The sequence below is a fragment of the Etheostoma spectabile genome, chromosome 16 (genome assembly GCF_008692095.1).
Source record: "Etheostoma spectabile isolate EspeVRDwgs_2016 chromosome 16, UIUC_Espe_1.0, whole genome shotgun sequence".
Classification (NCBI taxonomy): Eukaryota; Metazoa; Chordata; class Actinopteri; order Perciformes; family Percidae; genus Etheostoma; species Etheostoma spectabile.
Window position 1 is genome coordinate 23026070 of NC_045748.1, and position 24756 is coordinate 23050825.

Genomic DNA, 24756 nt, shown 5'->3' on the forward strand with positions numbered 1-24756 from the left:
TTATTTATGGTCACAGGTCAATATCATTTATATTACCTACTTTTACCTAGTACCTACTTTTGCTATATTATTTAATTACATCTTCAATTTAATTTTAACATCCCTTACTTACGATACCTTTTATTTGACGCCACTCTACATTCATTCTATACCTTCTGCTCATTGTCTGTTGTTTGTCCGTGTGGTTACTTTCTTTTCTTTTTTTGCTTTTACTGTAGGAAACTGCTGCTGCTGTAACAAGGGAATTTCCCCACTGTGGGATGAAGAAAGTATTATCTAATCTAATCTAATCTTCCTCCTTTAGCCCGGAGGACATGACATCCATGGTTTCCAAAAACAATTTGAAATGTTGAGTCGTGAGACCACGGCACACTTTTCCACTTTGTGTCAGTCCATCTCAGATGAGCTCAGGCCCAGAGAAGCCGGTTGTGTTTCCGGGTGTTTTGCTTTGCGTGGTAGAGTTTTAACTTGCACTTGTAGATGTAGCGACAAACTGTTCTAACTGACAATAGTTTTCCGAAGTGTTCCCGAGCCCACGTGGTTATAGCCGTTAAATAATGAAGCGTTTTTTAATGCAGAGCTGCCTGAGGGATCAAAGGTCACGGGCATTCAATGTTGGATTTCAGCCTTGCCGCTTGTGTGCAGAGATTTCTCCTCAAAAAGAGATCTTTGGATATTATGGACTGTAGATAGAATAAGAATAAGAAATCCCTAAATTCCTTGCACGGTGAGAAATGTTGTCGTGGGGCGGCTGTGGCTCAGTGGTAGAGCGGTTGCCTGCCAATCGGAAGGTTGGTGGTTCGATCCCCCGCCCCTGCAGTCATTGTCGAAGTGTCCTTGGGCAAGACACTGAACCCCGAGTTGCCCCCGGTGCTGCGCATCGGAGTGTGTATGTGTGTGAATGTTTATCTGATGAGCAGGTGGCACCTTGTACGGCAGCCCCTGCCACAGTGTATGAATGTGTGTGAATGGTGAATGTTCCCTGTAGATGTAAAAGCGCTTTGAGCAGTTGTTAAGACTGGAAAAGTGCTATATAAATACAGCACATTTACATTTACATTTGTCCTTAAACTCACAGACTATTTGCTCGCGCAGTTGTTAACAAAGTGGTAAACCTTGCCCCATTCTTGCTTTTGAACAACTGAGCCTTGTGGGGATGCTCCTTTTATACCCAATCATGACCCATTAACCTGTTCACCTTTTGTAATGTTCCAAACAGGTGTTTTTTGACCAGTCCTCAACTTTCCCAGGCTTTTGTTGCCTATGTCCCAGCTTTTTTGGAACGTGTTGCAGGGATCAAATTCAAAATTAGTGAATATTTGCAAAAAAAAACTGTTTGAACATTAAATCGCTTGTCTTCTGTAGTGTAGTCAATTGCATATTGGTTAAAAAGGATTTGCAAATCATTGTATTCTGTTTTTATTTAAGTTTTAAACAATGTCCCAACTTCATTGGAATTGGGTTTTGTAATAACTTTTGTAAAAAAGTGGTTTGCCCATCTGGTTTTAGTGGTATATTTTTTATACCATACTAATATGCTGATTCTCACGGGGTTCTTGTGGATTCTTAAAGTCTCAAATTAGGTTTTTGGGTATTTAGGATGACGAGGATTTAATTATGGTAGGTTTTAAATTTTGAGGGGATGTCTGGTTACATAGAAATATCTTCCCATATTGTTTTGATTGGTTCTCCACAGGCCACGTGCTCTAGATAGATAGATAGATAGATAGATAGATAGATAGATAGATATTTATTGATCCCAAAACATGGGAAATTACAGTGTTACAGCAGCACACAAAATATACATACATACAATATACTGAAATAATATAATTATAATAACAAATATAAAATAAAATATAAGAATGTAAGAACAAATATTAATTATAACAAGATGGAAAAAAAACAAACAAAAATGTGCAGCTTTTGTAAATATGACCCAGTCGTCCGTTGCCCTTATTGTATATTGTGTGTCTCAGAGTCTCTCTACCCCCCAGGGATGACGTGTTGAAGAGTTTTTTTGTCTGAGGTAGGAATGATTTCCTGTAGCGGTCCGTGCGGCATTTAAACTGTCGGAGCCTCTTTGAGAAGCTGCTCCTCTTTGGACCAGTGTGGGTGTGAGAGTGTCAGGGTTATCCATGATAGATAACAGTTTGTTCAGCGACCCTCTCCACCACAGCTTCAAATGTGTCCTGTTTGCAGCCGATCACGGAGCAGCCTTCCTGATCAGTTTGTTCAGTCTGTTTGTATCGCTGGCTCCGATGCTGCTGCCCCAGCAGATACGGAGGAGAACAGAGCACTGGCCACAACAGACTGGTAGAAGGTCTCCAACATCCGCTGCACACTTTGAAGGATCTCAGCTTCCTCAGGAAATAGAGTCTGCTCATCCCCTTCTTGTAACACAGCATTGCTGTTGACCCTTCCGTTCAGCCTGCTGTGCTGTTGACACCCAGGTATCTGTAACCTCCACCATTCCACGTCACTTCCCAGATCATAGGGGCTGCGGAGCCGTTCCCTCCTCCTGAAGTCGTCACCATCTCTCTGGTCTATCCACGTTCAGCAGCAGGTGGTTCTTACAGACCACTCCACAAAGTCACCCACCAGTGCCCTGTACTCCCCCTCCTGTCCATCCCTTATACACCCAACAACTGCAGAGTCATCAGAAAACTTCTGTAGGTGACATGACTCGATTGTCTGGAAGTCTGAGGTGTATAATTGAACAGAAAGGAGACGCACGTCCCCTGTGGGGCCCCCGTCCCACTCACCACCACATCAGACAGAACACGTCCAGGCGGACGAACTGTGGTCTGTCTGTCGGTAGTCAGTGATCCAGGAGACTATGGACCACCGACACCCATCACCTGCAGCTTCTCACCATAGCTGAGGCTGGATGGGTTTGAATCACGAGAAATCAAAAAATGTGATTCTTCCAGTGCCGCCACCACCATCCAGGTGCAAATAGCTCGCTGCAGAAGATAGATAACAGCGTCATCCACTCCCAGTCGAGGCTGGTAGGCAAACTGTAGAGGGTCCAGAGAAGAACTCACCTGCGGCCTCAGGTAGCCAAGACCAGCCTCTCCAGCACTCATCACATGAATGTGAAGCCACTGGGCGGTAGTCCTTAAGGCCAGATGGAGTCGACTTCTTGGGACCGGACAGGCAGGACGTCTTCCACAACAGCGGCACCCTCTGCAGGCTCAGGCTCAGGTTGAAGAGGTACTGGAGAACACCAGACAGCTGACTGGCGCAGGTCTTCAGACCCTGGGGCTGATGCCTCTGGGCCAGCAGCCTTGCGCTGGTGTACCTCTCCAGCTGTCTCTTACCTGCCAGTGGAATGTAAAGCAGGGGGGGAGCTTGAAGTGTCAGTGGGGGAGGGGAAATGTTGCTGTAGTGGTGGGAGAGGGCTGACTGCAGGAGGGCTGAGGAGTGAGAGGGGGTTTTGGAACAAAATAGGGGGGGGAGGAGGCAATGAGGGGGTGTAGGGGGTTGGTAGCGGTAGAAGGACAGGGGATGGCTGTGTAGCTAAACCTATTGAAGTAGAAGTTTAGCTCGTTTGCTCTCTCCTGGCTCCCTGCTGTTTGTCCTCTTCTCCTCCCACACCCGGTGATCTCTTTCATTCCTGTCCACCCTCCCTCTGTTGTTCTGCGCTGGAGACTGGCCCCAGCTTCCTCCTGTAAGTTTTTTTTTACACTCCCTCAGTTATCCCGCAGTCGTGCTGTACTTCCCTAAGCTCTTGTCTGTCCCATGACCTGAAAGCTGTCTCTTCTCTCTTCAGAAGACTTTCAGGTCACTGGTGATCCACGCTTATGTTGGAAAACAGCGTACATTCCGGAGGGCAGGGTGGTGTTCTCACAGAACTTAATGTATTCTGTGATACAGTCAGCCATTTTGTTGATGTCCTTCCCATGTGGCTCACAGAGCACGCTCCAGTCTGAGACTCCAAGCAGTCCTGCAGTGGCCTCCCAGCTCTCTGATCCACCTCCTTACGTCCTTTTGTGGACAGGCTGCCGCAGACAAGGAACATACATGGAGACAGCAAGACATTGTGATCTGATTTCCAAGGGGGGGAGGCAGTGGCACTGTATGCATCCTTAGCATTTGCATACAGGAGGTCCAAAGTTTTATTTTCTCTTGTGGGGCAGTTATATATGTTTAAAGTCCGGGAGGGATTTATCCAGAGAAGCTGATTAAATCCCCAGAGATAGTAATGAAGCGTTGGGCTGCTGCTTCTGGAGTCGTAGACCGTGGTGTTTAATGACGTCAGCAGCTGCCTCCGCTCCAGCAACGGTGTGATACCGCGATCATTATGGCGGACGTAAACTCCCTCGGTAATATTACGACGGCACCCCACAGCCAGCAGTTCAATGTACCTCTAATGAAGGTAAAAAAGGATAAAAAAAAATAAGTACACATAACCGTACATATAATGCTAAGCTGAGGACACTTGGCCAAGTTTTTTTTAAGAGAAAATACAAAGCTATTTCTTGGTATGTTTTGAACTTTTATTTTTGTTACTTTAAAAAAATCATATGATTGGTTATACAGCATTACAAAAATATCCAGAAAAAAATATTTCTATTAATATTGTCAAGTGGATGTAAAACAAAGCCATATACCAGTGGTGTGCCAAATGCCCCTTTTAAGTGGTATTCCCTGTTAACTGGTGATATGCAATAATTTTATTAAAAGTCCCACCGTATAAGCTTTAAAATAAATTTGAGTACTTCCCACCAAAGCATCAGACGTGATATTAGGGACAGCTCTACCCACCAGCACATGACAATTCTTACCGTCATAATGGTGCTACTCAATATTGGTATGCCGCTGCTGTGGATCACACTGACCCCCAATTACCTCATAATAATAATAACTAACATATATTGTATATATCCTGTTAGTAAGATGACTTCCAATGCTTGCAACTGCAGAAGGTTGTAAGCCAAACAATTGAACTCATTCAATAACAACTTTATGGTCCGTTATGCTTCACTGAAATCCAACTATAGTAGCTCCAACAATCTTTGACTCAATTTCCTTTTTCCAGATTTAATGCTGTAATTGTGGAGTGGCCCTCCTTGTATGCCCAGTTCAGTCCTCACAATAACCCGTTTGTCCAAGCTTCATTTCCTCAACAAGGTTTCAGATATTTGGCACTTTTGTGAGTCTGGTGTTCCTGGGCCAAGCTTTCACCATCATGCTGGTGTACGTGTGGAGTCGGCGAAACCCCAACGTTCGCATGAATTTCTTTGGCCTGCTGAATTTCCAGGCCCCCTTTCTTCCCTGGGTGCTGATGGGATTCTCACTCCTGCTGGGCAACTCCATCATTGTGGATCTTTTAGGTACCTTTCACTAACATCTGCAGTCAATGTTTAGTACTTTGGTCATATGCTGAGAGCCAAAGGAAACTGGTGTGGTTGGTTGCATACAGTATGAATAAAGCATGTTTTAAAATGTTTTTACCTTATTTTTTTTTATTTTTTTTTTAGGTATTGCTGTTGGTCACGTGTACTTCTTTCTGGAGGATGTTTTTCCCAACCAGCCGGGGGGTGGAAGGTGGCTCAAGACCCCATCTATCATGTGAGTCTTTACTTAGTTTTAACAATTTCATGTCTCGGTTCATCTGTCCCACTCTTCCATTCTCATTGTAGCAGTGACACTTAAAATGAATAGGACAGAATGCAATATCCATAGAAATAAAGTGGTAACGGACAAACAAGCAGTGGAATAGTAACATTTCAAGACAGCCGATGACTGAGTCAAATTTAACAGCTTAATGTTTTCTCTACAGAAAGTACACTGCTATAACCAGCTTAGTTTGGCTCATTTTCTGTGAAAGGTGGGGCGTGGGGGCAGAGAAACGTTAGCAAGCTAATGTTAGCCAAGTAACTAGCTTGCTGGTTCGGCCTTGTTTTTATGCTGCGTTGTTTACAGAGAAGGAGCTGTGGGCTGTGTCTAACGGTCCGCTGACCCCCTGTCCCCCCTGTCCATCTTCCTCACTCCCCATCGCGCTGAAGAACATCACTTAAGCTGTGTCAGGTTGCTCTCCTCCCAGCGAGCAGCAAACATTGATGGATTATATTGACGTATAAAGGTTTAAATAGTCTGAGTTGTTGCGTCCTGTCGGAGTTTGCGTTGTCAAAGCTTTCTGACCATCATGAAACGCTATAAGTCAGTAACAGAGGGCAAAATTGTTACTATATTTCACATTTGGTTGGATACTAAATTGATGACGCTAATTATGGCTTAAAACTTCTGTGCTGCCAGGTTAAATGTGTGTGAAGCATCCATGTTTTCGAATTTGTAGCTTCTTTGCAGCAAGGTCCATATTTGAAGCATCATTACCGTGATGGCTACAACTTTGTGTTCTTTCAGCAATATTTTGTATTTTTAAAAGATATTTTTCGGGCATTCCCGGCACTTATCCTGGCAGAACAGGAGAAGACATGAAAGGAGAGAGAGAAGGCGGAACGATACGCAGCAAAAGGCCGCAGTTCGGAGTCGAACGCTGGCCCGCCGCGTTGAGGAGTAACCCTCTATATCCACCAACTGAGCCATCTGGGTGCCCCTTTCAGCAATATTTAATCTTGCAATATCAGGGATAGTGAGTTTACTGTGTCTTTTCCGTTTTTATTGTGTCAGGCGCGGGACGCGTACATAGCAACATCACTGCTACTCATAATCTGATAACGTTTTAATAAATCGGAATCAGACCTAACAGGCTGTGAGTGTTTCTGTGACCTCCCGTACAGACTGTCAGAGGCTTATGTCCCCGTCCCCTGCTGCTCCCGTACACTTTACAGGCAAGGCGCAGTTCATCTCACACAAGCCTAAAGTGAAGCTGGCACCGCCAGGTGCTACTTTAAAGTAGGCACCATTAGTCTCCAGTCCAAACACCAGCCACTACCTGCAACTCAGCATGCTGGGAAACACATAGCCGGGTGAACAGAACCACCCTCGGGCAGGGAAGGACAAACAGCACAAAAAAATCACACAATCACCCTCAAATACAAATAAACATTATGACTCAGGGTCATAACTTAGTAAGGGAATCTTAACATAAATGTAAATTGCAACTTGACGGGTTGACCTTTGGCATACAACCACAAGGCATTTATTCAGGGGCGGCTGTTGCTCAGTGATAGAGCGGTTGCCTGCCAATCGGAAGGTTGGGGGTTCAATCCCTGGCCCTGCAGTCCCATGTCGAAGTGTCCTTGGCAAGACACTGAACCCCGAGTTGCCCCCGGTTCTGTGCATCGGAGTGTGAATGTGTGTGAGTGTTTATCTGATGAGCAGCACCTTGTACGGCAACCTTGGCCACAGTGTGTGAATGTGTGTGAATGGATGTAATGTATGATGTAAAAGTGCTTTGAATAGTCGTTAAGACTAGAAAAGCGTTAAATGTTTTTACAGTCTAGTTGGTGAATAAAGGTTTGCAATGGCAAATGGCAATGTAATGGCCGGGCCAGTAAAACAGCATGTGGGGCATGTTGATTGGCCATTTTCTGGCCAGTAAAATTGTTGGAGATGGCGCCTGCTCTCCTCATTCGCCTCCTGGTCTACCTGGGTTTGAGTTGCTTCTGCTGCAACAACTGCTGTTTGCTCTCCTCCCAAGTAAGTAGTCTCCTAGAGGCTGGGACTGAAGCGGAGGCACCGCCGGGTGAACTAATAATTACCACTAGCTAACATAAGCTAACTGCATAGTAAGCTTCCCCAGTGCTGCGTTTGAACGCTGTTGGAAATGTTACAATCATTTCAAAATGAACGCAGAAAATAGCTAGGTGAACATGGCCGTTTAGCAACATGAACACGGTCACAGCATGAACACAAAGACGAAACCCTTGTTACCAGATTTTTCAATAAAATACTTTTCAAAAAGGCTTTTTCTCAATAAAAATACTTTTACTGTTACAGTATCAGATATTTGCCTGATCAGCATGGCTTCTCCTTTTTATAACGTTTCATTATTTAAGGGCAATAATTAATAGATAGCCTACTAAAACCAAATAACAAAAGTTATCAATGGTTGCTCTTTTTTTTTTTAACCAAAATACACAATATTGATTCATTAATTTGCAAAGAGTGATGACAGCATAGAAACTAAAGCCCTTCAACATAAATTATAACAAGCATTAGTGTAGAATAACTATGAATTATTAATGTGCAAATCTAACTAAATTTGAACCTCTATTTGTTGAATAGTATTTTGTTGGTTGTTTGGATGAATTATTACAAATTATATTTGATTAATAAATTAACAATTTAGAAAAGTGCTTTTTTTACCCTTTCTTTCCGGGCCAGTAAAAATATTCAAAGGGTCCAGTAAAACCCTGATCTACTGACCCGGGGGGACAGTTGGGAAAAATGTTATGTTGGACCCTGGCTAAACCTGTAAGACTCGATGTATAATAAACCCTACAGTTTAAAAGGTGAAGGAATGACAAATGAATTTTTGGAGCATTTTTCTGGATGTGTTTTGGCCTTATGGTGGAGCTAGATAAAAACTCAGAGTGACCAAAATGAAAAGGGTTCATTCTCTGGGAAGCCTGAACCTGCTTAGGTGAGATTTTGTGCAGCTTTTGGTTTAATGGCTGCATTAGATGTTTCTAAAGTCTGACACTGTACCCCCCCTTTCGAAATCTTTAGAAAGTCCCTCATCCTCTTCCTCTGTGTCTCCCACAGAAAGATGCTGTTTGACACACCAGAAGAAGACGCCAACTACAACCCCCTTCCTGAGGAGCGCCCGGGAGGGTTTGCCTGGGGAGAGGGACAGCGCCTTGGAGGTTAAATATGACCCCAGATCGTCTCTGAATGCCAGATCAATTCCAAGGACAATTCCTCTAGAGAGATGAAGGGGACAAACGTGGTCTGGTTTTGACTTGTACGTTTAGTTCGGGATGAGGAATCCAGACAACCAGAGCTGGTTTGGAGATAACAGTTTTTGCGTATGGGCTCAAATCCTCCCCAGAAACTCTTCTTGATGCAAAACCAGTGCTCCAAGACTATTTGAGAGAACACAAGCTTTGGATGGAATTCTGGATGGTGAGCTTTTGGTGCTCAGTTGATGTTTTGTCTTCATATTAAAAAAAATAAAAAATATATTGAGAAAAACGCGAAAGAGACAAAAATGACAGCAGTGAAATAACTCAATGAATTTTATTTAGACGGCGAGTGCATTTTCTTTCTCGTTTCACTTTAAAAAATTAATAAATGTGTGTGGCAAATGATGCTTTTGGTTTTATCTCTTGAGCTATAGTAATACTGCTTGAAAACCAAAGACGTCCCAACAAATTAGATGAATTGATTCATACAAATAACAATAGGGAGTAGGAAGGATCCTGTAACTTCATACACAGCAGGCCATTGTAGTATACTAATATCAAGATTTTTACTATGTCCTCAACTTCAGCTTTTTATCTACTTTCATTTAGTTTTCACAGCTGTACTTTTTATCTCAGTTAATCTTCTATCAGATACATGTATGTATGACATATACCAAAAGTCACAAACAGCAAGTTGTGCCTATTATATGTATGTGACAATACTAGCTTAAGAGATTTTGCACACATTTAGAATTTTTTTATGTGACCTTGTGATCTGATTTACCGGCCCAGAAAATGGATTATAAATCGTGGTGATGTTTGGCCTGTTTGTTGCTCTTGAGGAGGGATATTAAAAAAAAAAAAGTTAAGATGTTGTGACCCATACAGCAAATTAGGATTTGCTTAAGTTGCTTGCACTGGATCAAAAAACACATCTTCTCTTTTCACAAGAATCAATAAATGCTAAACTGATGTTTAAAGATAATATATTTTGCATTGACTGCAATGTGTAGATAAGGACACAGTTTTTAAATTAACCTTTTTAGAAAAAAAAATCAAAGTTTGCACACCCAATCTAAAGTGCTCTTCGAATGTTGTGATTTTTTTTCCGTGAACATCAAATATTTTGTTTAGAAATAAGTGCAGTATTTGTTTATACAACTTCATGCAGTAAAATGTTATAGTGCACAGTGGGCTCAATTTTGGATATATCAAAAATTGTAATTGTAAATTTGTGGAGGACGGTTTAGAGATGAAGTTCCCCAAATTTGGTGTCAATTGAAACAAAAAAATGTGGGAGGAAATGGCTTTAAGAAGTTTTGCAAAAAGTGTAGTGATGGACCAGGTACCAGGTAACAGTTTCTGCTCTTATGTGGCTACAGTGTGTAAATGTGGACGTTGTAGCATGTACGGCTTTGCTGCTTGGCCCCTAATGACCTTTTATCCATCTTTATTAAGGAATGGTATGGAAGCCAAATTATAATCAACATTATGTACTGTATTTCAGTATCATGTTTACAATTATACATCCATTCCTACATGTGCGCTTCACATGAATGGGTGTTAACAAATATGTTTTAATTGTAATATAACACACACACCTATATCAGATATAGATAGATTTACAAGAGTATTTGAGTAATGTCCCCAATGAGATGAGTTGCGTATGGCTGCAGCCCTGGAGCTTCCCATCTCATTCCATCCGTCTGATGCCCATAGCTACTTTACAGATGAAGATGAGTTGAATCTGATTTCACTTTAGATCAGTAGGGGGCAGTAATGGGATTTGGAAACTGTTCCTCTGCAATGAAACGAAGAGTAAAGCAAGGCTTTGGAAAGGCCGATGCAGCGTTCGTGAAGACACTCTGATTTCCCATCTTTATCGTGGATCCTAAACACATCTGATGAACAGAACGCTGGTTAAAAATAGCTAGTTAGCGATTGCGTGAAGATGCAACTGGCTCTGAGTAAAACCTTTGGCCAGAAACCAGTTAAATTTCAATTAGAACCAGATGGGGACTTTTACATGGTAGGGTCTGAGGTATGTGACCATCTTTTTATAAACTTCCAATGCTTAGCTTTCTTACTTTAGCGTCAGTCATATGTTCTGGCTAGTTAATGCTAGCATGCTAACCGGCCCATTGATTGACCATAAACAAAGAAATGCCTAAAGAACAGCAAATAACCGGCTAAAGGCAAGTCAGCAACCGGGAAATTAAACCCCAAACTAAATAAATAACTGCTAACCGAACATATTCTGCTGTCTTGCACTAACGTTAACTCCAAACGTTAATTTCAGCCACCCAAAGAGAATACAACGTTAGTTGTGCCTAGACATGAAGTAACGAGCCAAAGAGTAACGTTACGGTGTGTGAAAAAAAATGTGTTACCCACTCATTCTCTAAATGATATTTAAACATTTCGTACTACTGTATCAATAACCACTTGTGTTGATTTTAAAGAAAAGTAATACTATTTAGTAGGCCTGGGCAATAACTCAATAACTTATCGTATCGTGGTAGACAGTGTATCAAGATCAAGATCGATACCAAACATGTTCAATATTTACCGATAAGAGGCGGGGCCACCAAATAATAGCAACTGGGGTTTGTAAGATGTGGCCCTATGCTTATTTGCAGTATTTGTGTGTTTTGTTGTGTCAATATTGGGGTTGATAATTGAAGAACAGTTATTTAAAAATGTTTGAATGCTGCATGTTTGTGCTTAGCCTTTTTAGGAAATTAAAATGATGAATACTTATCAATATTGATCAATAAGCTCAGCCATATCGCTGTTCTATGTGTTAAAAGGAAGTTTTTCCTCGCCAATATTGCACCAAATTGCACCTCTTGGGGGGGAATGGTCTATTCTATTCATAATTCCACATGTGTTCATTCATAGTTTTGATGCCTTCAGTGATAATCTACAATGTAAATAGTTCTGAAAATAAAAGGAAACGCATTGAATGAGAATGTGTGTCCAAACCTTTGGCCTGTACTTTGTCTATGGGGGAAAAAAAAACAATTTTATCTGCTGATACACCACAAAAGTTTGATCATTGAGGTGGATAATGTAGGGATGCACCATACCACTTCCATTCATACCAAGTACTTACATTTGGGTACTTACTGACGCTGTGTACCAATATGGGTACCTAATATTACCATTACAGTTCTAAAGATTTACTTTAAAAACATGCATTATTTCCATGTGAATGCATCGTAACTTTACGAGGTGCCTGAATGCACCATGAAGTCCCAAGTGATTCTGCAGGCTACTCTGTGTCTTTTAGAGCTGTCAATCTTTCTCGATAATAACATTCAAATTTCATTTATTTTTTTAATAGTCAAATATTTAATGCTCCAAATGCGTTATTAATTCGTACTAAACTTCATGTTGCAGATTTTACTGAGAATACAGCTAATAGAAGGTATTTATTATTTGAATTCAAAGCTAACGCTGACAGCTATAGGGCAGCTAAAAACTTTTATACATGAAGCTCCCAGCTAAGGTCCTATAACTCACAATGCAGTTAGGAAACAAGAATGAGCAAATAATGATGACATAAGCATTTTGGCTCTGAATGTAGATTTTAAAGAGATTTTAAATTTCCCTTCCTTCCGATTTCCAGCCGCAGCCTGTCACTCCCCCTGTACTAACGTAATTTGGTAATAATGTTAGCTCTGTGATGTTTTCAACATTTAAGATTATTTTGATTGTCATTCAAAAAAAAAAACACTTTGGGAAGTGGATTGTAGAACGAAATTAGGTTGCATCATAGAAACAGACATAGAAACCCATGAGCAGCTAAAAAAAATGCAATTAGGAATAATGTTAAAAAAAAGATATATAAAAAAAGATAGCTAGCATTTTAACGATATGAGAGATGTAGAGATACATATGCATATCCCACACATACTGTACCCATACATATTCATACGTCATATGCACACATACTGTATATTCCATCTTCAGTCTGATTGCAGTCGGGGAAAAAAACTCTCGTGGAACCGCACAGACCTACTCCTTAGGCTGCAATACCATCTGCCTGACGGCAGGCGAGAGAACGAACTGAGGCAGGGGTGTGTAGAGTTTTTGATGATTTTTTTTTTGTGATGTTTGGCCACATTCTCAGTAGGTGGCAGCGTTACCTCAGCTGACCATACCACCCTGCTTGGGGCCCTTTTCTCTCAGGCGCTACTGGTCTCATGCCTGAGGGAGATGTTGCTTGTTAGCACACTCTCAGTAGTTCCCCTGTAGAAGGTGGTGAGGACTGTTGAGTAGAAATGGGCTTTTTTCAGTCTCCTTAAGAAGTCCAGGCGTTGGTCGGCTTTTTTTAAGAGGGAGGAGGCATGCAGGGACCAGGTCAGGTGGTTAGACATGTGAACCCCTAAAAACTTCATGTGCTCCATAGTCTCCACCGTAGCGCTGTTAATGTGGACTGGTATGTGCATAGGCCGATTTTTCTCCTGAAGTCGATCACTAACTCTTTGGTTTTCTCAACATTCAGGATCAAGTTGTTGTTGTTTTGGCATCATTCTGTGAAGAGTTTCCCCTCCTCCCTATAATTGCCCTCATCACTGCCCTGGATGAGACACTGTTGTGTCATCAGCATATTTAATGATGTGATTGGTGTCAAATTTTGCACAGGAGTCATGGGTCATAAGGGTGAACAGCAGGAGCTCAAGACACACCCCTGGGGTGAGCCAGGACTCAATGAGGTGGTAGATGAAGAGTAGATGAGGCCTGTTACTCAGGAAATCAAGAATCCAGTTTTGAAGGGGTGTATTCATCCCCAGTGGGCCCAGTTTGTTAACCAGATGCTGGGGGATTATGGTGTTAAATGCCATATTGAAATCAGTGAACAGCATCCGGACCCACGTATTCCTTTCATCCAGGTGTTCCAGGCTCAGATGTCCTGCAGTGGCTATTTCATCCTCAGTTGAGCGGTTTGAGCTAAATGCAAATTGAAGCGGGTCTACCATCTGTGTGAGTTGTTCAGCCCACTTCTTGTTCTGTTGCTTTAACACTTGGCCCAGTATTCTGTCCAGGCCTGCAGCTTTTCTGGGGTTCATTCCCCTCAGGGTTTTAAGGACATCCTCCAGGTCAAGGCCACACATGGTCTTGTGTACGTGCACCTCCGGCATAGTCTTTTCCGGGTGGTGTTGGAGAAGGCTGCCGGCGTAGAGATGGTCACTCCAGGTATAGGTGTTCTGTTTGTTTACGCTGCTCGGATCAACTGTCCCGGCTCTGATTACCGTCCACATTAACATTAGACTTTGTTGATCATAGACTAGACGCCCTTTAGTGATCTGCTTGGGTTCAGTAGTGTTCTTGGTATTTTCATCGTGAGCCGATGCGGCCGCAGCCAAATGTGAAAAAGTAAAACCCCAAATGAAAAATGCAATTAACTGTTTCATTTGTAGACTACTTAATAACTTATGTAAAACTTGAGGGTGTCAAATAAATAAAAAATCCACATAGGAAATCCGTACAGTCACCTTCTGTATTAGGGCTGGCTCGATCCATGGCCATTTTTTGAGTTTCAAAGCTTTGGTAGTGATCGACAGTGAATATTCGTAGCTTCAGTGGGAGTAGCCCAGGCTACTGGGCATGCCAAAGTTAACAGGCAGCAGCATGTATATTCCGCTCGGTTGGTGGAATAGTTACGGTAGTAGCTTTTAGTTGCAGAATAGACTACAAGAATAGCAGCAATGGCAAAAAATGAGACAAGACGAGATCTTTTTTTATTTGGCAAACAACAAGCTAGAACTGCAAATGAAAGAAATACGTGACCACAAGGCGAAAAAAACAGCAGAAAATAGATTGGGAGTCCATGTAACCAAACAGATAACACTGAGTGGAGCGGGTGACCGATCCAAGATGGCTCATCAGCGCCAGTAGGTAGTAGCGGTCAATGCGGCATCTAGTCCTAATTATGTCTATGGAGCTGGCTATATTTAACGGGCAAGATATAAGACATGTTAGCAGTAATAACAATATATACCGAACAAAATTATAAACGCAACACTTTTGTTTTTGCCCCTATTTTTCATGAGCTGAACTCAAAGATCTAAGACTTGTTCTATGTACACAAAAGGCTTGTTTCTCTCAAACATTGTTCCTAAATCTGTGTTAGTGAGCAATTCTCTTCTGCCGAGATAATCCATCCACCTCACAGGTGTGGCATATCAAGATGCTTATTAGACAGCATAATTATTGCATAGGTGTGCCTTAGGCTGGCCACAATAAAAGGCCACTCTAAAATGTGCAGTATTACTGTATTGGGGGTGGAAACACAGCACAGAGTTGTTTCCTCTCTATTCCTCTGGGTGGAAACAATCTGTTATTGTTTTTGTGGTTCTATTCTACATGAATTTGCGAGATCTCGTGAGTCATGGCCGCAGCCGTTCCGCAACAAATTCGGACCTGGTGGGTGTTGACGGTGGAGCCGTTCCGCATCCTTTGGACTTTGGGGGTGAGACTCCAAAACACAGGGAAAAAAAGGATCCAGGTTAAAAAACCGGTAGTTAACCTTTAAGTACAGACTAATGAGGCTTCCTCCTCGTTAGCTCTTGGGTAAACGTACATAACAGTGACAAATATCTGGGGGACTTTTTGGGACAAGCAGTGTGGGCATAGAGACAAAGACAGTAGTTGAACATGTTTAGTGTACAGTCTCTCTGACAATGACTGTTTCGCACCATTTTTTATTAACATACAGACACACTTCCCGCCCTGTGATTTACCAGTGATGGCGATATCACGATCAGAATCCATCAATAAACATTTCTGCATTTGAGTCTCTACCCAAAAGCCAAGTTTCAGTTAACGCCAGTGAACATGTGTTTTGAAACTGGACATGGGCTTGAAGTTTATCAAGTTTATTTTGATTAGATTTTGCATTAGCGAGGATGATAGATGGTAGAGGAAAACGAGAGAGTGACTGTTGCTTGAGTCTCTAAAGTACGCCACTGCGTCTGCTTTGCTTCCTTGTTTTGTGTGGCGGAGCATTGTTAAAGTCTTTGTGATCATTGAGTCAAGGCACAGGAAGCGGGAGAAACTGACGGAGGGTTACTCCATCGTAGAAGAAACTCTCTGCTACATTGAATCCGAGCCAGGTGATTATGCGGGAGTTGGAGACCATGATAAAGGCTTAACGCCAACCACAGTAGAGAGCACGCTCCATGGTTTTGCAAACATCGAAGACAGTAAAAAACTAGATTTCATCCAGTTCCACCTTTTGATCAATCAAGATTGACTGTGTTTAAATTGAGATTAGTAGGGAACACATAGGTACTGGTAGGCTGGCCGTCACTAAGTCTACGTAGACAACTTCATTTGGACATTTTTCCATACAAGGCCAAGTTGGGTAAACTGCCGGCATATTTATGTAATCTCCTCAAGCTGAATTCCAGCCGTTTTCATCTCCGTTCCACCAGGTGGCGCTCTCACCAGGTTCCAAGGGTTTTTACTGAGCTGGGGAAGAAAGCCTTCTCTTACTTCGCTCTATGGTCTTGGAATAACTTGCTCCATCTAAATGATCTAGTCCCATTAAAGGAATTGAAGGCCATGTTAAAATGTCATGCGATTCAAAAATGTAACTGCCACATGTGACCTGTTCCTTTCCTCTATGTGTGATTTTGGCTATGCTGTACTTCTGTTTAAATTGTAACCGGTGTGCCGTCTTGGCCAGGTCTCCCTCGAAAAAGAGATTTCAATCTCAAGGGACTTCCTGGTTAAATAAAGGTTAAATAAAATAAAAAGATTACAAACGCTGAGACAGACATTTTGTAAGATTAAATTGTTTCCTTAAATTCTTTATTTTATTTTTTTAAGAGTGAACCTCCCCTAACTTCCCAGTTGACTCCCCCCTCCATAAATCGATTTTCATTCTCTCAAGATATACTCACTCATACTGTTATATCTGTTGTCTCCACAATTCCTTACTTTGATCTCCAGTTTTTAAATTTTGATTGTTTTATTTTTTGTGTAGCCTGAGGGTAGAAGCTCCTCCTGAGCTTCTCAGTGCTTGCCTTGTAATCCGGTACCTTCTCCCCGACCTCAAAAGGGTGGTTGGGAACTTAAATGATTATCCTAGCCTCTTTCTTAGAGCTCCCGGTGTTAATATCCTTCAGGCAGTGTAAGGCACCACCTATTGTATGTTCAGCACAAGAACCTCTCTTTTCTGGGATGTTCCTGTACCGGTTAGTGATGTTCTCCATCAGGTCCCTCTCGATAACTTAAAGTGACTATATGCAACTTAGAAATGTTTCTGAAACTGTGTAATTTTTCATCTGATGATCAGAAATGACCTGTAACAGCAAGCAGTACTAACAGTGAAAAGAACGATATTGTTATATGGTTTTTATTAATCCCTATTAGTCCTATTTTTCCCGCAAAGTTAAAAAGGATTTTCGGCAGGCAGACGACGCTACGGGGCACACATTTCAGGTCACAGATTTCACTGTAACAATGGAAAATCTTGTTAGTGTTTTCAGCCAGGTAAAGGTTAGCAGGATATATTTTTTCATATAGGCCTAATTGTATTTTAATATTATTATAGAAGTTATTTGCTGTAAATATGGCTGATACTGGGGCAGGGCCGTCACAGGTAACAAGGAAATTGAACGAAGAACAGCTAAAAGCTAAAAGGTAAAGTGAAAGACAACATGTAAAAATCCGAGTCACAGCTCGGTCGGACTTTAAGAGATGACAGAGACAATTACGGGATTGTAAATCATTCAAAATCAACCCCAAATTGGCCTTCAGGTATGTAATTAAACATGTCTATTTCATGTATGAAATAACTTTAGACTGCGTAATGTGGTTGTGCGTCAGTAGCTGACATTAAATTACGCCCTCCTTCCATGTAGCATGGACGTTTTATTCATTTTACGTTGGTTGCTACGACAAACTCTTAATGCTTTGGCTGGTACAACGGTGACCGGGATAACGTTACCCGGTTTAGCTCACGGCACATCCAAAGTAGGCTAAGTTACCGTATGCAACACTTGAAATGCAATGATGCATCTGTAATTTTATTATTTCATACTGTACTCCACTTCATACAGCTCACCTCTGGTCCAGCTACGCTACAGCAAAGATAAACAAGATAAAGGTGGCATACAATGATGCACTTTGGATTTTCTTAAAGTGTCCAAGACGGACCAGTGGTAGCCATTTGTTTGTGACGTGTAACGTTCCCACGTCCCATGCTGTGCTGAAGAATTTTATGTACGGATTCATATTTTAACTGCTATAACCAATCCTGCATTTAGTAATACCAGATGTTCGTCAAAACACTGGAACACGCATCGGTACCTGTTTTTAATTATTGGGCACAGCTAGTTGTATGTCTGTATGTACAGTATAGTTGTATGTTTTTTATTTGTGGGAGTGAGTATGACTATGTATTTATGTTTGTGTGTTTGGTTTGTGTCCCTCTTGTAATGTGTTACGTGTACTTTTTAATCAGGGTCGTGAGTCTGTAAAATGAAGCTAAAATCATAAGAAGTATGTGACCTCCCGGTAACGCTAACTCAGTAATATACAGTGGGCAATGCAGCATTGTAAAGAAAGCCCCTTTTCGACAGCAGGTGGGGTAAAAACACATCAGCTTTTGTCTAAAGGCTACTAGAAACACAAACTGAAAGTTACAAATAGCCACTTCAAATAACTTGTAAAGAAACGACCAATGTGTACGGTAACTGTGACAACAAAAGGCTTAAAATGTATTGTGTTATTGTGGTGCCAAAAGGCCCGCCAGTATATTTTGGGTGCACCTAAATGAAAAAAAGTTGGGTGCACCAGTGCAACCAATGTAAAAAGATAGTCTGCTGTAGTAATAGCCGGCCCATCATGAAAACTTCAGGAGATGTTAATTTCAATTCAATTTCATTTATAGTATCAATTCATAACAAAAGTTATCTCAAGACACTTTACAGATAGAGTAGGTCTAGACCACACTCCAGAAGAAGTGTCTACCCTATAACACATAAGAAAATGCTTTTTTTTGCAAGTTAAGCTCTTAAGCACAAAAAAATTGCTTAATTATAATTACATATAATTATTTTAGACCAAAAGTATTAACATTCTAGAATCTAGATAACCCTGTTTGTAAGCGTTCCGATAATCAGAGAACCGTACTTAGAGAACCTGCATAGAATATGGATCAACTTTGAGGGACCATGTCTCCTGAATATTCTTGTAAATCAATGTTCTAACATTCTTGCAAAGGCCTAAAGATTAACAGGTAGGGGGAGGAAATAAAAATGGAAAAGGGTGAGGTCAGCAGCTGATTGATTTCTGTTGAAATGCCCCATTAAAAACTTGTAGCACCTCAAAACACGGACGGTTCATTTTGATTTCCATATAAAAAATACTTTTAATCACTGCAGAACATTGAATGTTTTTTTAAATTTTCATTGATTTAATTTTTGTTTAATAACAGATCTGCCTGCTTTGCTTTCCAGGTTGGAAACTACCTGCGCATGTTCAGAGGTTCCCTGTATAAAAGATATCCGTCTTTATGGAGAAGGCTCGCCTCGGTGGAGGAGCGGAAGAAAATCGTTGCATCATCACATGGTTATTGGTGCATCTTTGTTTTTTCACACTGGACAGGGATAAAGTCATTTTGAACTCTTAGTCTGGAAGATTGCATTCAAATTATATTTAATAATTGCCGCAATAAACAATTTATAGATTGTAGATGTGAAATATTGCGTTTGAATCAAGTGACCAATCAGATTTTGACTTGTCAACATACGTATTATATCAAGCGAAGCATGTCAAGTTAAAAAAAAAAAACATAAAACAATGTTTATTTTTTATTGATTCATTTTATTTTTTACATTAACAGCAAGCGTTTCATTGGAATTTATCAGGGGAAATCATCCAGCATACAGTAGGGGGTGAAGCTAGAACAGGTGGTTAACACGGCTAGGCAGCTACCACGGTTAACCCAACTAACAGAAGATCCTAAACATTATGTCACAATAGTGGTGACAATCATTAATAAGTGCATCAGTTACAGCTGCTTAGCACTTGTAGCCCCAATGCATTTAGGGTTTACCACTTTAACTCTGAGCACAAGTTGACATGCGTCTGTGTTTTCTTTTCCCGTTGTCCATCTATAGCTACAAGTGTTACTCTGCTGAAGGCATCAGAATGTGAAGAGATCTTCGAGGGTAATGATGAGAAATACAAGGCGGTGTCCATCAGCACAGAGCCTCCAGCTTACCTCAGGTAATTTCTATGATGTGATGGCTCATTTAACATTTGCAGTGATTTACATTTTCATTTATTTAGATTTTTTTGACCTTGGACTGTGACCATCAAGGGGCAGACGCTGGCCCCAAATACTTCTCTCAGCATAGAAATGGATTTTACCATAGTTAAATAACTGCTTAAGGGGCTCATAGCCCAGTTTTTACACATAAAGGGAGTATTCCAAACTCTAAGAAATGATCATGATTAATCCTTAGTAATGTCATCGGGGTTATCTCAGCTTGTCTCAGAGACGACAAAATTGTAAACGTAAGCCTGCATACGCCCAGCTCAAGAACATCTGGACCTCCAGAGAGCTGTCAGTGACCACCAAGATCCGAATATTCAACTCCAATGTAAAGTCAGTCTTACTGTATGGGGCAGAGACCTGGAGGATAAATAAGACTACCATCAGAAAAGTCCAGACCTTCATCCACACCTGCCTCAGAAGAATTCTCCAGATCCGATGGCCTGACACCATCAGTAATACCAACTTCCGGGAAAGGACGTGCCAACTCCCTGCCGAAGAAGAAATCAGGAAGAGGAGATGGGGCTGGATAGGGCATACCCTACGAAAACCACCAACCAGCATCACTAGGCAGGCGTTGCGGTGGAACCCACAAGGCAAGCGGGAGAGAGGTCGGCCAAGAAACACCTGGCGACGCGACCTTGAGGCTGACACCACCAAGATGGGCTACACCTGGAACCAGTTAGAGAAAATGGCCCAGGACAGAGGACTCTGGAGAGCTGTTGTTGTTGTTGGCGGCCCATACCCTGGTAGGGGTGACGGGCAGTAAGTAAGTAAGTAAGTAAACCTGCATAACAAACTGCAGGTGGGGATTTTTGAGGACATTGCCATTTACCAATCACGGAGGGTACTGAAAAAATGCTATGAAGTGTGGATCTGTTAGTTTTTTGTTTTTTAACTCGTGTCTAACTGAGCACAAGGTTCCAACGTTAGGAATAAAACATGTCAAAAATAGCTTGGCTGTCTAGATCTTACTGCTGTGGGTCAGGTTTTTCTGTTTTTGCTCACATGAGACTGTATTCGTTGCTTTCCAAAAGCAAAGGGATGACAGAGAGTTGCAGATAACGGGTCTCTTGTAGCAGAGAGTTTGCTCCTACAGGTCCAGCAGTGTGTTTGACAACTCTAGGGAAATGGTTAGAGTCCAGGGTCTTTTTGGTCTATCTGCCAATGGCTAGCCTGAATAGTGCTCTCTGTGTGGCCCTGTGGCATATGCAGCCGTCCGCCTACTGCGGCTGCCTCTGTGATTGAAACCATCTCCTGATTGAATCTCATCTTGCACGTATTCAATGGCTGGGTTAGATCAGATCAACCAACACAACCTGCCTGGTAGTTTTTGGAATTCACCAGCCACATTGGAAGGTGAACAAAAGGTTTATTACTAGTCCTGCAACAATTTTATCATTTCCATTAGCAGCCATTGAATTTAAAATAAGATAACGTGGATTTATGTCTAATTGCAAAGCCAAACACAATAGCACTTTGTGGCATAAAATAAACAGAACAAGTAAATCGTTAATTGCAATCATTTGTATGACAATTAATCATCAATTAAAATTCATGATTGTGTCAGCTCGACCCCCCCCAGTTTTATAGAAGTACAATATTTGATTGCTTTTTTTTTTTTACCCTTGTCAACACTGGTTTTTTTTGGTCCTTTCTAGGGAGCAGAAAGCAAAGAGGAGCAGTCAGTGGGTCCCCACGCTGCCCAACAGCTCTCACCATTTAGACGCTGTGCCTTGCTCCACCACCATCAACCGTAACCGAATGGGCCGTGACAAGAAGAGGACCTTCCCACTGTGGTGAGAAAGTTGGACGAAAAAAAAGTGCAACAGTATGGCACAAGCACTGTAACTCTGTTGTGACTATTGCTGTTGTTCATTTGTTGCATGTACTTTGGGCTGCTGTGTCCAACTTTATTTGTCCACCTCATTTACAGAGCTTGTGGAACAATAATGTGACATGAATTGTCCAATTAAACAATGATCCGTAGCTTAGCCCTGAAATCTGTGAGGCTGTGGTCAGAAGTCTAAAGAGCTAGGTTTGGGTACTAAACTCTGTATTTTTTTGGGTACCAACCGGGTACCTGTTCTAAATAAATAGCTTAATGTTTATTGGATAAATTGTTTTTACAACTGAAATTATTTTTTGTTATTACAGATCGAAAAAAGGTACCGTTGGGTACCGGTAATGATAGAATGTGAACGGTACCCAACCGTACTAACGGCTTGGGGGGAGAAGCTGTTTTTTATTTAATCTTGTTGTTTGTTTCTGAATTTCCCTGTATTGTCTGCCAGAGGGGAGGAGTTGGAAATGGTGGTAGCCAGGGGGAGTTGGGTCATGTTTGAGGCCCTGCTCTGACAACAGGCCTGATATATGTACTGTGTAGGATTGCTGGAAGTTGGATCCCAGTATGTATTGAAACATCTTCATTAGTCTTTGCACAGCCCTCTGTTCCTTCTTGGTGCAGCTAGCAAACCACGCTGTGGTGTGGTATGGGATCATTCTTTCCACAGTCCACCTGTAGAAGTTCACCAGGTTCTTTGGCAGCACAGCTCTCCAAGGAATTTAAAACTGGGGGACCCTTTACACTGCGTCGCTGTCAGTAAACTAGGGATGTCACCAGAACCGATTTACGGTACCTTCCGCTTCTAAAATGACGAAACGCCGACAACGCCCGTTTGTTCAGGCACCGGTTGCGACGATACCAGTGTTAGCAGCATCAGTGCTGTGCCTCTTCCGGAACTGATGGGGGCAGTACACGCTTCAGAGTGGTCCGATAAACTCAGGAAGAGGACACAAACAAGTGGCCAAAGTCTCGCCCTTAAAACTTCCGGATCATATCTTTCGGGAAAAATGTAAACGAGAGTCAACAATACCCAACCTAAAAAACAGCATTTTCACTGCAAACTCACGGTCCTCTCGTTCCGATTTACAGCCCCCCCTCCCTTGGCTTCAAATAACACACCATTGTCGGCTACAGCCATTGAATTGCATTGTAAACAGCCATACAGTGTTTTTGCGAGTAACCAACTCGGGTAACGTTACTCCAGCTATATAACTCTGAGTACACAAATGTTGAAATGCACACACACACAACAAGACTTATTACTCTGCAAAAATATAACTGTATGCACTTATAAATACAACAACATTCTTTACTTATATAAATATATATATATATTTTTGTTTTCAGAGTATTTTTCTTTCCTTTTTTGCACCATTGCTACTGTCATTATGAATTTCCCCATTGTGTCATTTAAGTGTTTTTTTTAATCTTGGATTAACAATAATGATCCAACATTGAGTTTTAGCATGTCTTGTCTTGCTCAGCTTTGATGACCACGACCCTGCAGTGATCCATGAGAACGCGGCCCAGGTAGAAGCACTGGTCCCCATTCGTCTGGACATGGAAATAGACGGACAGAAGCTGCGAGATGCCTTTACATGGAACATGAATGGTAAATTTAATAAAACATTATATATTGTTAGTGCTGTCAAACGATTAAAGTATTAAATCGCCAAAAATCTTATCAACGTCATGCTTAACTTGCAATTAATCACACATTTTCATCTATTGTAAATGTCCCTTAATTTGTAAATTTTTCTAATTTTAATGCTTTTAACAGGCTTGCTTTGTGCAAATGTTTTTTTTTAAATTGAAAACAACATTGGCATATTGCAGTGTTCAATTTCACACTTCAGTCTTTCACACTTGGAGCAAATAATCTTTATTAAAGGGTGAAAAAAATCCTTCGACGGGGGGGGGGGGGGGGGGGGGGGGGGGCGGAGAATTTGCATCAGCTGTGTGCTTGGCCATCAAGTGGTATTTCAGACTGGACGGGCTGCGACGATAGCTCAGTTCACAACGACCAAACACACAGATCACTTTGGTCTTGTCAGTGGAACTATTTGAAAAGTAAACTTTCCATCCAAATTCTTATTGGCGACCATTTCGGCGTCTCGCGCTCGACATCCACTCGAAACGCAATGTTCCTGCTCTTTGGCCGGTTTGCAAGCCCAAACAAGTGTGCGCGGCTTGCCTGTTGTTTACTTTCTGGTCTAGCTAGATCCGGTGTGGTGTTGTAGTTTTTGTTTAGTTTTATTGAAAGTCAATGTGCTTACCAACATCCAAAACAAACTGGATTGTCACCTGTATAACTCATTTAGGAATGTCAAGTTATTACATTTTAGAATTGTATCTAACCTCACCAATCCGCCCCTCTTCAGAAAAACTGATGACCCCAGAGATGTTTGCAGAGATTTTATGTGATGACCTGGACCTGAATCCTCTGGCCTTTGTCCCCGCCATTGCCTCCGCCATTCGTCAGCAGATTGAGTCCTACCCCACTGACAGTATACTGGAAGAGCAGGCAGACCAGAGAGTCATCATCAAGGTGGGCGCTGAGTCAAAGGAACAAAGATTCCTCCGAGAATATCGGGTGACTCGACAGGAATATACTTATACTAATATCTGTATTAATTAGGGCTGTCAAAATGAACAAAACAGGAACGAGTTCACGCAATTTCCTTTTAACGACGCCGATTTAGTTTGACGGGCGATTGACGAATGCGTGTTCTGTGATATTGCTCTGCAGAAAATCAGGAAACGATACAGCCACACACACACACACACACACACAC

General features: G+C 41.7%; 2 protein-coding genes across 3 annotated transcripts in view; both read left to right on the forward strand.

Annotated features, from left to right (window-relative positions):
• derl2 (derlin 2) overlaps positions 1–9693 on the forward strand; it is an 18996-nt gene extending 9303 nt beyond the window's left edge. Inside the window, exons 5-7 of the mRNA XM_032539438.1 lie at positions 5144–5339; positions 5487–5577; positions 8680–9693. Coding sequence (XP_032395329.1) covers positions 5144–5339; positions 5487–5577; positions 8680–8785 — 393 coding nt within the window. The 3' untranslated portion in view covers positions 8786–9693. The remainder of the gene's footprint in view (positions 1–5143; positions 5340–5486; positions 5578–8679) is intronic.
• Positions 9694–10628: 935 nt separating this feature from the next.
• LOC116704151 (SWI/SNF-related matrix-associated actin-dependent regulator of chromatin subfamily B member 1) overlaps positions 10629–24756 on the forward strand; it is a 20382-nt gene continuing 6254 nt past the window's right edge. For both annotated transcript variants that reach the window (XM_032539422.1, XM_032539423.1), the window contains exons 1-6: positions 10629–10860; positions 19295–19406; positions 19958–20066; positions 21777–21914; positions 23446–23573; positions 24343–24509. In XM_032539422.1, the coding sequence (XP_032395313.1) occupies positions 10771–10860; positions 19295–19406; positions 19958–20066; positions 21777–21914; positions 23446–23573; positions 24343–24509 (744 nt within the window). In that variant the 5' untranslated portion in view covers positions 10629–10770. The remainder of the gene's footprint in view (positions 10861–19294; positions 19407–19957; positions 20067–21776; positions 21915–23445; positions 23574–24342; positions 24510–24756) is intronic.